Raw genomic sequence first — 16,889 nt, 5'->3', positions numbered from 1 at the left:
CATAGTTTGTAAGTATTTTATTCAGCAGGAGTTGTGCAGAGCTAACCTTTTGCGATTTGTTTGTTTTATTCTTTCCCCAGCAACTTTACAAAATAGTACCCATTAAGGACATTAGGAATCTTTATGTGACATTTCCCATACCTGACCTTCAGAAATACTACAAATCAAATCCGGGTCATTATCTTGGTCATCTCATTGGACATGAAGGTCCTGGGAGTCTGTTATCAGAACTTAAATCAAAGGGTGAGTCTCTTGGACACCAGCTTCTGAGGGTAGTACCCCACGTCCACCATATTTTTTTACTCTGACTCTCATTTCTCCTAAATATTTTCCTGTGAAGGAACATTTTCAGATGATACCATTTAGGGTTGATGAGACTGAGGTGTTGGTTGTTAGTACGCTTTTGTTTTTTGCTTTGGGGTTTTTGTTTTTCCATAATTTGTTTTATCCTTCAGTATTGAGCTGTGAAGTTTACATATTTCAAAAGGTGTTGTAGTGCATGTTTTAAATAAGATAGAGGTTAAAAAAAGTAAAAGCTCACATTAGGGATTCTTTACCATCTCTGTAAAATGTGCTGAAATATTTATTTCCCTGCTCTTATCCATCAAACCAAAGGGTGTATTAGGATCACTCAATAGATTTCCAAGGTTCCTCTCCATTCAGACTCTTTTTATATAACACTTAAGCACAGTCATCTACTCTTGATTTGGGAAATGATTTGAGGCGTCCCAAGGAAAGCTCCCAAACTAAAAAAATCACTTGAATTTTTTGCAGTGTCTGAACTGCTTTTCAGTGCTTTTCTGAACTGATTTTTTTTCCAGTCTTTTCTGCAAGAGAGCCATTCTGTATGTTCCATTGGGAGCATACAGAATGAATTTTTTTTTTTAATTCCTTGTCTTAAAAGAAGACACACATGCGATCATGTTGATTTCCTTTGAATGTTACAGGCTGGGTAAATACTCTTGTTGGTGGGCAAAAGGAAGGAGCCCGAGGTTTTATGTTTTTTATCATTAATGTGGACTTGACTGAGGAAGGATTATGTAAGTATTGACCTTTTTGTTTTTGAATGAAAATTGATTTCTTATGATTTACTTTTATTAACTTATGCTGTGGATCTGTTTTTTGCTGTAAAGCTATAAAGACTTTAATTCATACCATTTTATCCATTGTATTTTTCATGTGTAACTTCATTTCATGGATGATTTTCCCTCCTTAACAACTGATCATTATGTTGCACTTGTAAAATGTGTACTTGACTTATTTGCTCATTTACTACCCCAAAGCCCCTTTAGTCACATATACCAAATCCTGGAGGGCCATGTATGTGGGACCCTAAAACCAGTCTTAGGGAGGTGAGAACTCACTCCATCTCTAAGAGGGACCATCTTCTACTTACCTGACTTCACCTTAGGAATGAGCTCATTGCTTTGAAGGATTCGAGGGCTGAATGGTTTTTAAGTGTGCCCCTTTTTTCCAGTACATGTTGAAGATATAATTTTGCACATGTTTCAATACATTCAGAAGTTACGAGCAGAAGGACCTCAAGAATGGGTTTTCCAAGAGTGCAAGGTACTTTTGTTTCACCAAAATTTTTCTTAAGGAAACTTTTCAAGAAACAAATATATGTGAATTAATTTAAATATAAGGAAAAGGAAAGAAATCAGACTGCTTTTCTATCCCTCAGAAGAAGTCAGCAGTTTCTTGAACTTTTATCTATCAGGGCTTACTCTATTCTCTGCCGGCCTGAAGTTGCATGAGCTGTGTCATTCTCAGATCTCGTGATAAAAATTTGTAGCATACTCTCAAAGAAACAGTGAATTGTTATATATATGATTGTGTTCTTAAAAGTGATTTTATTGTCTTATGTATGGAAAAGCCTGGCCTTTTTTTTTTTTGCATAAAACAGAAGGTATTTGTCTTTTAAATGTTTAAAGCCTTCTTTTAAGAGTTTTTAAAAATATCTACTATATAATTAAGGACTATCAAGACTCTGAAATGTATTTTAGGATAAGAGATAACCTCTTTACATAGATAAAAGTTTAAAGGTATAATCTCTGCTTGTGAAACTTATGACAATAAGTTCTAATCAGGCTGCAGTTCTCTGAAAGGGTCAGCAAAATCATCATGTATGCAACTGTTGGATCTCACAAGCTTCCTCCACAGTTTTCCTAATTCTTTGACTAATAGTTTCAACAGAATCATATTCTGTGTTTGTTATTTTCATTCATGTTCTGTACATTCCTAAATCAAGCATAGCCATTTTTTCAGGAAGTGTGATAGTTAAATATGGAGTAGAAAGTCTATAGTGCAAACCAATCCCCCCCCAAAAAAAAGTATTTCTAAATAATAGGTGACTTATGTCTAATTGATTTAATTTTTCGTTTAGGACTTGAATGCTGTTGCTTTTAGGTTTAAAGATAAAGAGAGGCCACGGGGTTATACCTCTAAGATTGCAGGAATATTGCATGTAAGTTTATTGTTATTTTACTCTATACATTGGCATGTAGAGTATTTCAGTGATCTTGTATAAATAATATTACTTTCATTACTACACAAATGATAAAAATTGAAGGTAGAGTCTAAAACTTCAGACTTCGTAGCAACCAGGTAAAATTTGATGTGAAGACATTCTTTAAATCTTAATTTTCATCATCCTAAAAATCATCTTCTGTAATATTTTCATTTCATAGGCATTTTGCTTGTTGGCTTTAAGTATTTTTCAATTCTACAGTGTGTCGGGTGCTACTTACGTGAAAGCTATAAATCATCCACTTTTCTCCATTTCCATTGCTACCACCCTCATATGAGCTACCAGCATTTCTTGCCTGGACTACCGTCATAGTCTCTTACCTGGGTTCCCTGCTTGCCTTCTTCTGCCCCACCATAGTTTATTTTTCCAGCCTCAGTGATCTTTGGAAAACCCAAATCAGATTGTTCCACTCCTCTGTGTCAAGTAAGTTTCCCATCAGAGTTGGAACAGATCTAAGTTTTTACCTTGACCTACATGGCAGTCTGGTCCCAGCCTCTCTCTGACTGAATTCCACACCACTTCCATTCCACTCCAGCTACACTGGCTATGTGCCTAATCTTCAAGCATTAAGTTTACTCCTCCCTCTCAGGGCCCTGACATTTGCTGTTTTCTCTGCCTGGAACACTTCTGGTTTTTCCATGACTAGATTCTTCTTATCATTTGGGTCTCCTCTCAGATGTTTCTCCCTCAGAGAGACCTTCCCTGACCTCCCAATCATGACCCTGCCCCTTTTAAAACTTTCTTCATAGCACCTATCACTATAATGACAGTATTTGTTTGTTTGTTGTCTGCCTCCCTCCCAATTAGAATATAAGCTCCTTAGAGAGCAGGGACATCATCTGTCTTATCTACCATTGTATCCACAGCAGCACCTAGAACAGTGCCTGGCACAGAGTAGGTATTCATTACATACTTGTTGAATGAATGAATCAGTCTATCAGTAAGTTGCTTGTACTAAAAAGCATCTTCTACATTATTTTTCTTTACTAACTGAAAATATAAGCCATTTTTCCTACACAACAATTCTCTAAATGCTTGTCTGATTTCATTCATAGAAATTTGAGTCGAAATTCTGTTTATTAAAATGTATGTACTTTATATTAAGAATCCTACAGGTGTCAGCATTTAATCATCAAATTTTCTTTATTAACAAGTACTCAGTTTTAGCTAGAGGTATTACTCACATTTTTCCCTGAAAAAATGTGATTTTGTTCTCTATAATGTAAGTGTGTTTAGGGGTTAACTGCAGAATCATCCCACAATATGAAATTGTTTAAAGTGTGGTAGGAAAGACAAAAGATTCAGAAATTTTTCCAGTGGAGTAAAATTTAATTGAAGGGAAGAGGGGGGTGTAAAATAGAGGATTTAACATGTTAGAGATCTGTTTGCTTTAATAAGTTAGACTCTATTGTAGCCTTGCAAATTTTATTTCTTTCTTTTCCTTTTAAAAAGTACTATCCCCTAGAAGAAGTGCTCACAGCTGAATATTTACTGGAAGAATTTAGACCCGATTTAATAGAGATGGTTCTCGATAAACTCAGACCAGAAAATGTCAGGTGAGTTGCTCTACAGATTTTCCTGTTACATACTAAATTTTCAAAAATGATTGGAATCTGAAAATTTGAAATTGTGAATAAAGTGCTTTTAAAGTTTTTATCAAGCATGATTACAAAAGTAGAGAGAATAAGTATAATGAAACAGTACCAAACTTAAACAGTCAGTACACGGTTGGTCTTTTTTATCTTTACCTACACTTGTTCACTCATCCTCCCTCCACTCTATTTATTTAAATTAATTAACTAATTAATTAATTTTTGGCTGCATTTGGTCTTTGTTAGTGCGCCTGAGCGTTCTCTAGTTGCGGTGAGCAGGGGCTACTCTTCGTTGTGGTGCGCGAGCTTCTCATTGCAATGGCTTCTTTTGTTGTGGAGCACGGGCTCTAGGTGCACGGGCTTCAGTAGTTGTGGCACGTGGGCTCAGTAGTTGTTGCTTGCAGGCTCTAGAGCACAGGCTCGGTAGTTGTGGCACACAGACTTAGTTGCTCCGCGGCACGTGGGATCTTCCTGGACCAGGGATGGAACCCATGTCCCCTGCGTTGGCAGGCGGATTCTTAACCACTGTGCCACCAGGGAAGACCCTTCCCTCCACTCTAGATTATTTTAAGTCAATATCTCGAACACATGAAGATTCTTTTTTTTTAACATAATCATAATTTCATTATGAATAAAATATAGTAATAGATCGTCTTAACCTGGCTTCATCCTTACTCAAATACTAGAAGTGTCAGCTCACTTATCTGGTTTAAAAAGCAAGTGAGGACACCTCTTTTTTTTTAAGTAGAAGTAAGGATTACAATCTCAGAATGCTTCTGACTGACCCGTTGTTAACCAGGAGATCAAAAGTTGGAGGAGCTCTTACAGTAACAGAAGTATTCCTGTTAGAGGAGGGTCAGCCCTAAAGAGCTTATGAACTACATGATATTTCTGCCTTAGAATTTAATTTCATCTATATTTTCTGAAGTCAAGAATAAAAGGAATACACTTGACTGGCACATACTTTGCATTTTTTCTTTTTCTCCTCTTTTGAGCACATATTTCCAAAATTCTCCTGGGAACTTAGTGATTGAGTAAATATGTTTTTTGGAATAGTCATTTTATGAATAAAATCAACAATATGGTAGAACTTTTTGAAGAAAAAATCCTCTGACAGAACTATTCTATCAAAGTCATTTTCCTAGTTACCATTGTTTGAACTTTTTCAGATGTATCCCAGCAACAAACAGTAGGAAAATTAAGTTAAAAGGAATATTATTGCTGTTTACACAAATCTGTATATGTGATAAAATGACATAGAACTATACACACACATTGTACCAACACCAATTTTGTTTGTGCACATTGTACCAACACCAATTTATAATCCAATTTATAATACTTTTGATATTGTACTATATTATAATTATGTAAAATGTAACCATTGAGGGAAAGTAGGTGAAGAGTACACAGGACCGCCCTGTACTATTTTTGCAACTTCCTAACTGTAGGAATTTATTATTATATCAAAACAAAAACTTTTTAAGTTAAAAAAATTATTTTGCAATAGCAACAAAAACATAAAATATTTAGGAATGAATTTAACCAAAGATAAACAAGACCTCTACACAAAAAACTACAAAGCAGTGCCCAGAGATATTAAAGACCTTGTTTGTAGATTAGGAGACTTGATTTTATTAAAATGTCCATTCTCTCCCATTTGATTCACAGACTTAGTGTAATCACAATCAAAATCCTAGCAGGCTTTTTTTTCTTTTAGAAATTGGTAAGCTAATTCCAAAATTCATAAGGATCTACAAAAGACCTAGATTACCCATAACACTCTTGCACAAAAAAACAAAAGTTGGAGGACTAAAACTGCCAAATTTGAAAGCTTACTATAAAGCTATAGTACTTAAGACATTGTAGTATTGGCATAAAGATAGGCAAAGAAATCATTAGTACAGAACAGAGTCTAGAAATAAGCCCACACATATATGATCAATTGATTTCTTTTTTATTGTGGTTAAAAAAAACCCCCACATAACATAATATTTATCATCTTAACCTTTTTTTGGCCATGCCATGCAGCATGTGGGATCTTACTTCCCAGACCAGGGATTGAATCCATGACCCCTGCAGTGTAAGCCCAGAGTCTTAACCACTGGACCACCAGGGAGGTCCCCATCTTAACTGTTTTTAAGTGTACAATTCAGTAGTGTTAAGTATATTTGTATTGTTGTGAAACGTCTCCAGAACTTTTTTATCTTGCAAAACTGAATCTATACCCATTAAACAACTCCTCCTCTTACCCTTCCCAACCCCACCATATCCTGTTCATAGCCGTTCTACTTTCTCTTTGTGTGAATTTGACTACTTAGATACCTAATATAGATGGACTCGTGAAACATGTCTTTATTTCACTTAGCATAACATCCTTAAGGTTCATCTATCTTGTAGCATGTGACAGGATTTCCTTCCTTTTTAATGCTAAATAGTATTCCATAGTATGTATACACCACATTTTCTTTACCCATTAATCATTGGTCAGTTGATTTTTTTTTTGACAAAAGCACCGACATAATTAAAATGGGAAAGGAAAATCTTTTCAACAAATGGTGCTCTTCCACATGCTGCATAGCCACATGGAAGAAAAGGTTAAATGTGACCTTTACCTCACAACATTCACAAAAATTAATTTGAGATAGATCATAGACCTCAGTATAAAGGCTAAAACTAGAAAACTTCTAGGAGAAAATACAGTTTGAAAATATCTTTAAAACCTTGAGATAAGCAAAGATTTTTTAGAACATAAAAAGCAGTAACCATTAAAGAAAAGACATTGATAAATTGGACTTCATCAAGATTAAGAACTTCTGTTCTTAAGGTGATTTATGCATTTGCTTAGATGATTAAAATACAAGGAAGAAAAATACTCAGAACACACGTTAAATCATTTTAGGTAAGTAAAACAGTTTACTTATTTCTGTTTTCCTCAATGTACCTTATATATTCTGAAGAAAAAAAAAACACCTAAATTCTGTTGAATTTTATTATATACCTTCTAAAAACAAAACCTCCCTCCTATCAAAATGAGGAGAAAGAGCTTTAAACTTAATCATAAAACTCAGTAAACACTTTTTAAGGTTTCTTCACCTACTAGTCATGCTATCTTGGAGAGATCACTTTTTTCCTTCAACCAGTGTGTATTGAATAACTAATGTGAAACCTCAGAGTTCATTATTCTGCAAAGGGGACATGTGAAAAGTTATATAATGTCATGAACACTTACTCTCATTTAATTTCCTGGAAAATTGCCCACCTGAAAAATGTAGTAGTGCTTTATCTTTCTATGTGATGCAAAATGATTTAGCAAAGTTGAAAACTATTGTACAAATACGAGGTAATCCTATTTAAGATTATATCATATAACAAAGATGTGCTTTTTTTGGCAAGAAAAATCATGATTTAATTATATTCGTATAATTTTTGCAGCCCTAGATCCAGTTATTTGACCCTGCAACACTTTCTTTCTCTTTTTTTTTTTGGCCTCACTGCACAGCTTGTGGGATCTTAGTTCCCTGACCGGGGGTGGAACCTGCACCCTCGGCAATGAAAGTGTGGAGTCTTACCCACTGGACTGCCGGGGAATTCCCAGACCCGGAAACATTTTATAGGAGTGAATTTGCCAGAGCATACATTTTACTTTTGTTAAATTGCCTGTTTCTAAATTCCATATCTTATACAGTTAGAATTGAGAACCTCTTTTTCTCTCTACCTTCACCTTTAACGAAAAAGCACTTTTTCTCTATAAGATTGATCTCTGTGGCTGTTATAATTGTAACTGCAGTCAGTGACATAGTGCAGAACAGCCTGGGATAATAATGCCAACTGCCAAGCCAGATTGGGGTTGCTGGAGGGTACGATTATTTTCTTTAATACCCACTGAGACAAGTTTAGCATTGCAACCAGGTAGGAAAATTAATAGGAAAATCCTTCAGAATGAAAGGAACCTTAAAGGTCATTTAATCCAACCTCTGTCAAGTATATATCTCTTCTGCAATATCTCTAACAAGTAGTTACCAGCCTCAGCTTAAATTCCTTCAAGGATGGGGAACTCATTAAATACCAAGGTAGCCAGTTCCGTTTTTGCCAGTTCTAATTGTTAGAGAGTTCTTTTCAATGTTGAGACTTGATTTACCTTCTCAAAGATCTTTACCTGTTCCTATTTCATCATCATCATCACCCACCTTCTTTGATCCTATCATTTGGTGCCCATTTTAAACCTACAAATACAGCTATAGAGTTTTTGCCACATGCCTTGCTCAGGTCATAAATAAATCCATTCGTTTGGGAGGAGTTATTCTTGGTAAATCCATGTAGGTCCCAGTGATAACTGTCTTCTTATCCAGATGTTTGACAGTCTGACAGTTGACTGTAGAATTTTGTCAGGAGGTCAGTGCCTAATCCACTGGTTTATGGTTTTTAGGCCACACTCCTTTTCCTTTCTGAAAATCAGAGCATTTGCCCATCTTCAGTCTTCTGCCTCTTCTCCTGTCATCCATTAATTATAAAAGGTGATAGGCAATGATCCTGCTGGGATTTGTTAGTTGCCTAAGCATCAGAAAATGTGACTCATCTGTGTTGGAGATGTGAGTTCATTTGAGTCACCCGGCTGGCTCACTCACCGATCCTGAGCTTCAACGCCTTTTTTCTGTTGTTTGGTCCACCTTTGCACTTTAAAGATCCATGAAGTCCTGTATCTGCTAACATGGGATCAGCATATCACATTTTTTTAATTAATAAATTAATTTTTCGGCTGTGTTGGGTCTTCGTTGCTGCGCGAAGGCTTTCTCTAGTTGTGGCGAGCGGGGGCTACTCTTCGTTGCGGTACGCAGGCTTCTCATTGCGGTGGCTTCTCTTGTTGCAGAGCACGGCGTTAAGCGCACGGGCTTCAGTAGTTGTGGCACGTGGGCTTAGTTGCTCTGAGGCATGTGGGAGCTTCCTGGACCTGAGATCAATCCCGTGTCCCCTGCATTGGCAGGCGGATTCTTTTTTTTTTTTTGCTGTACGCTGGCCTCTCACTGTTGTGGCCTCTCCCGTTGCGGAGCACAGGCTCCGGACGCGCAGGCTCAGCGACCATGGCTCACGCGCCTAGCCGCTCTGCGGCATGTGGGATCTTCCCGGACCGGGGCACGAACCCATGTCCCCTGCATCGGCAGGTGGACTCTCAACCACTGCGCCACCAGGGAAGCCCAGCAGGCGGATTCTTAACCACTGCACCACCAGGGAAGTCCAGCATATCACATTTTGCTTTAGGTCATGTGTCTCATTGGATTATGAGTTCCTGCCAGGTAGGAACTATGTTTTGTTTTGTTTTGTGTTGTTTTTAACATCTTTATTGGAGTATAATTGCTTTACAATGGTGTGTTAGTTTCTGCTTTATAACAAAGTGAATCAGTTATACATAAACATATGTTCCCATATCTCTTCCCTCTTGCGTCTCCTTCCCTCCCACCCCTCTAGGTGGTCACAAAGCACTGAGCTGATCTCCCTGTGCCATGCGGCTGCTTCCCTCTAGCTATCTGTTTTACGTTTGGTAGTGTATATATGTCCGTGCCACTCTCTCACTTTGTCACAGCTTACCCTTCCCCCTCCCCATATCCTCAAGTCCATTCTCTAGTAGGTCTGTGTCTTTATTCCCATCTTACCCCTAGGTTCTTCATGACGCTTTTTTTTTTTTCCTTAGATTCCATATATATGTGTTAGCATACGGTATTTGTTTTTCTCTTTCTGACTTACTTCACTATGTATGACAGACTCTAGGTCCATCCACCTCACTACAAATAACTCAATTTCGTTTCTTTTTATGGCTGAGTAATATTCCATTGTATATATGTGCCACATCTTCTTTATCCATTCATCCGATGTTGGACACTTAGGTTGCTTCCATGTCCTGGCTATTGTAAATAGAGCTGCAATGAACATTTTGGTACACGACTCTTTTTGAATTATGGTTTTCTCAGGGTATATGCCCAGTAGTGGGATTGCTGGGTCGTATGGTAGTTCTATTTGTAGATTTTTAAGGAACCTCCATACTGTTTTCCCTAGTGGCTGTATCAATTTACATTCCCACCAGCAGTGCAAGAGTGTTCCCTTTTCTCCACACCCTCTCCAGCATTTATTGTTTGTAGATTTTTTGATGATGGCCATTCTGACCGGTGTGAGATGATATCTCATTGTAGTTTTGATATGCATTTCTCTAATGATTAATGATGTTGAGCATTCTTTCATGTGTTTGTTGGCAATCTATATATCTTCTTTGGAGAAATGTCTATTTAGGTCTTCTGCCCATTTTTGGATTAGGTTGTTTGTTTTTCTGTTATTGAGCTGCATGTGCTGCTTGTAAATTTTGGAGATTAATCCTTTGTCAGTTGCTTCATTTGCAAATATTTTCTCCCATTCTGAGGGTTGTCTTTTGGTCTTGTTTATGGTTTCCTTTGCTGTGCAAAAGCTTTGAAGTTTCATTAGGTCCCATTTGTTTATTTTTGTTTTTATTTCCATTTCTCTAGGAGGTGGGTCAAAAAGGATCTTGCTGTGATTTATGTCGCAGAGTGTTCTGCCTATGTTTTCCTCTAAGAGTTTGATAGTTTCTGGCCTTACATTTAGATCTTTAATCCATTTTGAGCTTATTTTTGTGTATGGTGTTAGGGAGTGTTCTAATCTCATACATATAAATGTACCTGTCCAGTTTTCCCAGCACCGCTTATGGAAGAGGCTGTCTTTTCTCCACTGTATATTCTTGCCTCCTTTATCAAGGATAAGGTGACCATATGTGCGTGGGTTTATCTCTGGGCTTTCTATCCTGTTCCATTGATCTATATTTCTGTTTTTGTGCCAGTACCATACTATCTTGATTACTGTAGCTTTGTGGTATACTCTGAAGTCAGGGAGCCTGATTCCTCCAGCTCCACTTTTCGTTCTCAAGATTGCTTTGGCTATTCGGGGTCTTTTGTGTTTCCATACAAATTGTGAAATTTTTTGTTCTAGTTCTGTGAAAAATGCCAGTGGTAGTTTGATAGGGATTGCATTGAATCTGTAGATTGCTTTGGGTAGTAGAGTCACTTTCACAATGTTGATTCTTCCAATCCAAGAACATGGTATATCTCTCCATCTATTTGTATCATCTTTAATTTCTTTCATCAGTGTCTTATAATTTTCTACATACAGGTCTTTTGTCTCCTTAGGTAGGTTTATTCCTAGATATTTATTCTTTTTGTTGCAGTGGTAAATGGGAGTGTTTTCTTAATTTCACTTTCATATTTTTCATCATTAGTGTATAGGAATGCCAGAGATTTCTGTGCATTAATTTTGTATCCTGCTACTTTACCAAATTCATTGATTAGCTCTAGTAGTTTTCTGGTAGCATCTTTGGGATTCTCTATGTATAGTATCATGTCATCTGCAAACAGTGACAGCTTTACTTCTTTTCCGATTTGGATTCCTTTTATTCCTTTTTCTTCTCTGATTGCTGTGGCTAAAACTTCCAAAACTATGTTGAATAAGAGTGGTGAGAGTGGGCAGCCTTGTCTTGTTCCTGATCTTAGTGGAAATGGTTTCAGTTTTTCACCATTGAGGACAGTGTTGGCTGTGGGTTTGTCATATATGGCCTTTATTATGTTGAGGAAAGTTCCCTCTGTGCCTACTTCCTGCAGGGTTTTTATCATAAATGGGTGTTGAATTTTGTCAAAAGCTTTCTCTGCATCTATTGAGATGATCATATGGTTTTTCTCCTTCAATTTGTTAATATGGTGTATCACATTGATTGATTTGCATATATTGAAGAATCCTTGCACTCCTGGAATAAACCCCACTTGATCATGGTGTATGATCCTTTTAATGTACTGTTGGATTCCGTTTGCTAGTATTTTGTTGAGGATTTTTGCATCTATGTTCATCAGTGATATTGGCCTGTAGTTTTCTTTCTTTGTGACATCTTTGTCTGGTTTTGGTATCAGGGTGATGGTGGCCTCGTAGAATGAGTTTGGGAGTGTTCCTCCCTCTGCTATATTTTGGAAGAGTTTGAGAAGGATAGGTGTTAGCTCTTCTCTAAATGTTTGATAGAATTCTCCTGTGAAGCCATCTGGTCCTGGGCTTTGGTTTGTTGGAAGATTTTTAATCACAGTCTCAATTTCAGTGCTTGTGATTGGTCTGTTCATATTTTCTATTTCTTCCTGGTTCAGTCTTGGCAGGTTGTGCATTTCTAAGAATTTGTCCATTTCTTCCAGGTTGTCCATTTTATTGGCATAGAGTTACTCGTAGTAATCTCTTGTGATCTTTTGTATTTCTGCAGTGTCAGTTGTTACTTCTCCTTTCTCATTTCTAATTCTGTTGATTTGAGTCTTCTCCCTTTTTTCCTTGATGAGTCTGGCTAATGGTTTATCAATTTTGTTTATCTTCTCAAAGAACCAGCTTTTAGTTTTATTGATCTTTGCTATCGTTTCCTTCATTTCTTTTTCATTTATTTCTGATCTGATCTTTATGATTTCTTTCCTTCTGCTAACTTTGGGGTTTTTTTGTTCTTCTTTCTCTAATTGCTTTAGGTGCAAGGTTAGGTTGTTTATTTGAGATGTTTCCTGTTTCTTAAGGTAGGATTGTATTGCTATAAACTTCCCTCTTAGAACTGCTTTTGCTGCATCCCATAAGTTTTGGGTCATTGTGTCTCCATTGTCTTTTTTTTCTAGGTATTTTTTGATTTCCTCTTTGATTTCTTCAGTGATCACTTCGTTATTAAGTAGTGTATTGTTTAGCCTCCATGTGTTTGTATTTTTTACAGGTCTTTTCCTGTAATTGATATCTAGTCTCATAGCGTTGTGGTTGGAAAAGATACTTGATACGATTTCAATTTTCTTAAATTTACCAAGGCTTGATTTGTGACCCAAGATATGACCTATTCTGGAGAATGTTCCAGGAGCACTTGAGAAGAATGTGTATTCTGTTGTTTTTGGATGGAATGTCCTATAAATATCAATTAAGTCCATCTTGTTTAATGTATCATTTAAAGCTTGTGTTTCCTTATTTATTTTCATTTTGGATGATCTGTCCATTGGTGAAAGTGGGGTGTTAAAGTCCACTATTATGAATGTGTTACTGTCGATTTCCCCTTTTATGGCTGTTAGTATTTGCCTTATGTATTGAGGTGCTCCTATGTTGGGTGCATAAATATTTACAATTGTTATATCTTCTTCTTGGATCAATCCCTTGATCATTATGTAGTGTCCTTCTTTGTCTCTTCTAATAGTCTTTATTTTAAAGTCTATTTTGTCTGATATGAGAATTGCTACTCCAGCTTTCTTCTGATTTCCATTTGCATGGAATATCTTTTTCCATCCCCTCACTTTCAGTCTGTATGTGTCCTTAGGTCTGAAGTGGGTCTCTTGTAGACAGCATATATATGGGTCTTGTTTTTGTATCCATTCAGCCAGTCTGTGTCTTTTGGTGGGAGCATTTAATCCATCTACATTTAAGGTAATTATCGATATGTATGTTCCTATTCCCATTTTCTTAATTGTTTTGGGCTTGTTATTGTCGGCCTTTTCCTTCTTTTGTGTTTCTTGCCTAGAGAAGTTCCTTTAGCATTTGTTGTAAAGCTGGTTTGGTGGTGCTGAACTCTCTCAGCTTTTGCTTGTCTGTAAAGGTTTTAATTTCTCCATCAAATCTGAATGAGATCCTTGCTGGGTAGAGTAATCTTGGTTGTAGGTTTTTCTCCTTCATCACTTTAAATATGTCCTGTCAGTCCCTTCTGGCTTGCAGTTTTCTGCTGAAAGATCAGCTGTTAACCTTATGGGGATTCCCTTGTGTGTTATTTTTCCCTTGCTGCTTTCAATATGTTTTCTTTGTATTTAATTTTTGACAGTTTGATTAATATGTGTCTTGGTGTGTTTCTCCTTGGATTTATCCTGTATGGGACTCTCTGTGCTTCCTGGACTTGATTAACTATTTCCTTTCCCATATTAGGGAAGTTTTCAACTATAATCTCTTCAAATATTTTCTCAGTCCCTTTCTTTTTCTCTTCTTCTTCTGGGACCCCTATAATTCAAATGTTGGTGCATTTAATGTTGTCCCAGAGGTCTCTGAGACTGTCCTCAGTTCTTTTCATTCTTTTTTCTTTATTCTGCTCTGCAGTAGTTATTTCCACTATTTTATCTTCCAGGTCACTTATCCGTTCTTCTGCCTCAGTTATTGTGCTGTTGATCCCTTCAAGAGTATTTTTAATTTCATTTATTGTGTTGTTCATCATTGCTTGTTTCATCTTTAGTTCTTCTAGGTCCTTGTTAAATGTTTCTTGCATTTTCTCTATTGTATTTCCAAGATTTTGGATCATCTTTACTGTCATTATTCTGAATTCTTTTTCAGGTAGACTGCCTATTTCTTCTTCATTTGTTAGGTTTGGTGGGTTTTTATCTTGCTCCTTCATCTGCTGTGTTTTTCTGTCTTCTCATTTTGCTTATCTTACTGTGTTTGGGGTCTCCTTTTTGCAGGCTGCAGGTTCGTAGTTCCTGTTGTTTTAGATGTCTGTCCCCAGTGGCTAAAGTTGGTTTAGTGGGTTGTGTAGGCTTCCTGGTGGAGGGGACCAGTGCCTGTGTTCTGGTGGATGAGGCTAGATCTTGTCTCTCTGGTGGGCAGGTCCACGTCTGGTGGTGTGTTTTGGGGTGTCTGTGGCCTTATTATGATTTTAGGCAGCCTCTCTGCTAATGGGTGGGGTTGTGTTCCTGTCTTGCTAGTTGTTTGGCATAGGGTGTCCAGCACTGTAGCTTGCTGGTCGTTGAGTGAAGCTTGGTGTTGGTGTTGGGACGGAGATCTCTGGGAGATTTTTGCCGTTTGATATTACGTGGAGCTGGGAGGTCTCTTGTGGACCAGTGTCCTGAAGTTGGCTCTCCCACCTCAGAGGCACAGCACTGACTCCTGGCTGCAGCACCAAGAGCCTTTCATCCACACGGCTCAGAATAAAAGGGAGAAAAAGAAGAAAGAAAAAGAAAGAAAGGAAGGAAGGAAGGAAGAAAGGAAGAGGATAAAATAAAATAAAGTAAATAAAAATAATTATTAAGAAAGATTTTTTTTTTTTTTTTTTTTTTTTGCGGTATGCGGGCCTCTCACTGTTGTGGCCTCTCCTGTTGTGGAGCACAGGCTCCGGACTCGCAGGCTCAGCGGCCACGGCCCACGGGCTCAGCCGCTCCGCGGCATGTGGGATCTTCCCAGACCGGGGCACGAACCCGTGTCCCCTGCATCGGCAGGCGGACTCTCAACCACTGCGCCACCAGGGAAAAGCAGAAAACAATTTTTTAAAGTAAAAAACAAACAACAAAAAAAACGGACGGACAGAACCCTAGGACAAATGGTGAAAGCAAAGCTATACAGACAAAATGTCACACAGAAGCATATGCATACATACTCACAAAAAGAGGAAAAAGGGAAGAAATAATATATCTTGCTCTCAAAGTCCACCTCCTCAATTTGGGATGATTCGTTGTCTATTCAGGCATTCCACCGATGCAGGGTACATCAAGTTGATTGTGGAGATTTAATCCGCTGCTCCTGAGGCTGCTGGGAGAAATTTCCCTTTCTCTTCTTTGTTCGCACAGCTCCCGTCTGTTCTTCGCTCAGACAGGACGGGGTTAAAGGAGCCGCTGATTCGGGGGTCTGGCTCACTCAGGCCAGGGGAGGGAGGGGTACGAATGCGGGGCAAGCCTGCGGCGGCAGAGACCGGCGAGATGTTGCACCAGCCTGAGGCGCGTCGTGCATTCTCCCGGGGAAGTTGTCCTTGGATCATGGGACCCTGGCAGTGGCGGGCTGCACAGGCTCCCGGCAGGGAAGGTGTGGATAGTGACCTGTGCTCGCACACAGGCTTCTTGGTGGCGGCAGCAGCCGCCTTAGCGTCCCATGCCCGTCTCTGGGGTCCGCGCCGATAGCCGCGGCTCGCGCCCGTCTCTGGAGCTCCTTTAAGCAGCGCTCTTAATTCCCTTTCCTCCCGCACCAGGAAACAAAGAGGGAAGAAAAAGTCTCTTGCCTCTTCGGCAGGTCCAGACGTTTCCCCGGACTCCCTCCCGGCTAGCCATGGTGCACTAGCTCCCTGCAGGCTGTGTTCACGCCGACCCCAGCCCTCTCCCTGCCATCCAACCAAAGCCCGAGCCTCAGCTCCCAGCTCCCGCCTGCCCCGGCGGGCGAGCAGACAAGCCTCTCGGGCTGGTGAGTGCCGGTCGGCACCGATCCTCTGTGCGGCAATCTCCCCGCTTTGCCCTCCGCACCCTGTTGCTGCGCTCTCCTCCGCGGCTCCGAAGCTTTCCCTCTCCGCCACCCGCAGTCTCCGCCTGCGAAGGGGCTTCTAGTGGGGGTAGGGCTTTCCTCCTTCACAGCTCCCTCCCAGAGGTGCAGGTCCCATCCCTATTCTTTTGTCTCTGTTTATTCTGTTTTCTTTTGCCCTACCCAGGTACGTGGGGAATTTCTTGCCTTTTGGGAGGTCTCAGGTCTTCTGCCAGCGTTCAGTGGGTGTTCTGTAGGAGTTGTTCCACGTGTAGATGTATTTCTGATGTATCTGTGGGGAGGAAGGTGATCTTCGCGTCTTACTCTTCCGCCATCTTCCCCCTCTTGAGTCAGGAACTATGTTTTAAAACATCTTGCCCAGAATTCAAGCTGATTGAATTCTCTAAACTTTTAGCCTAACCTTTCTTGATTCCTTCTTACTTTAAGAAACCGTTTTTTAAAAAAATTTTTGAGCATATTTCATGAACTTCAATTTCTTAGCACTTTAGCCTTCCTGTCACTGTTTT

General features: G+C 38.9%; 1 protein-coding gene across 3 annotated transcripts in view; it reads left to right on the top strand.

The window, feature by feature from the left end:
- Positions 1-16,889, top strand: part of IDE (insulin degrading enzyme) — a 167,425-nt gene that overhangs the window by 60,836 nt on the left and 89,700 nt on the right. For all 3 annotated transcript variants that reach the window (XM_022569341.3, XM_022569339.3, XM_089897924.1), the window contains 5 exons: positions 81-243; positions 948-1,040; positions 1,478-1,569; positions 2,387-2,467; positions 3,983-4,086. In XM_022569341.3, the coding sequence (XP_022425049.1) occupies positions 81-243; positions 948-1,040; positions 1,478-1,569; positions 2,387-2,467; positions 3,983-4,086 (533 nt within the window). The remainder of the gene's footprint in view (positions 1-80; positions 244-947; positions 1,041-1,477; positions 1,570-2,386; positions 2,468-3,982; positions 4,087-16,889) is intronic.

Source organism: Delphinapterus leucas, chromosome 16, assembly GCF_059928025.1.
Source record: "Delphinapterus leucas isolate spDelLeu-1000000601 "Yukka" chromosome 16, BTC_Dleu_Yukka2, whole genome shotgun sequence".
In the NCBI taxonomy this organism is placed as follows: Eukaryota; Metazoa; Chordata; class Mammalia; order Artiodactyla; family Monodontidae; genus Delphinapterus; species Delphinapterus leucas.
This window is presented reverse-complemented; position numbering and strand designations above follow the sequence as displayed.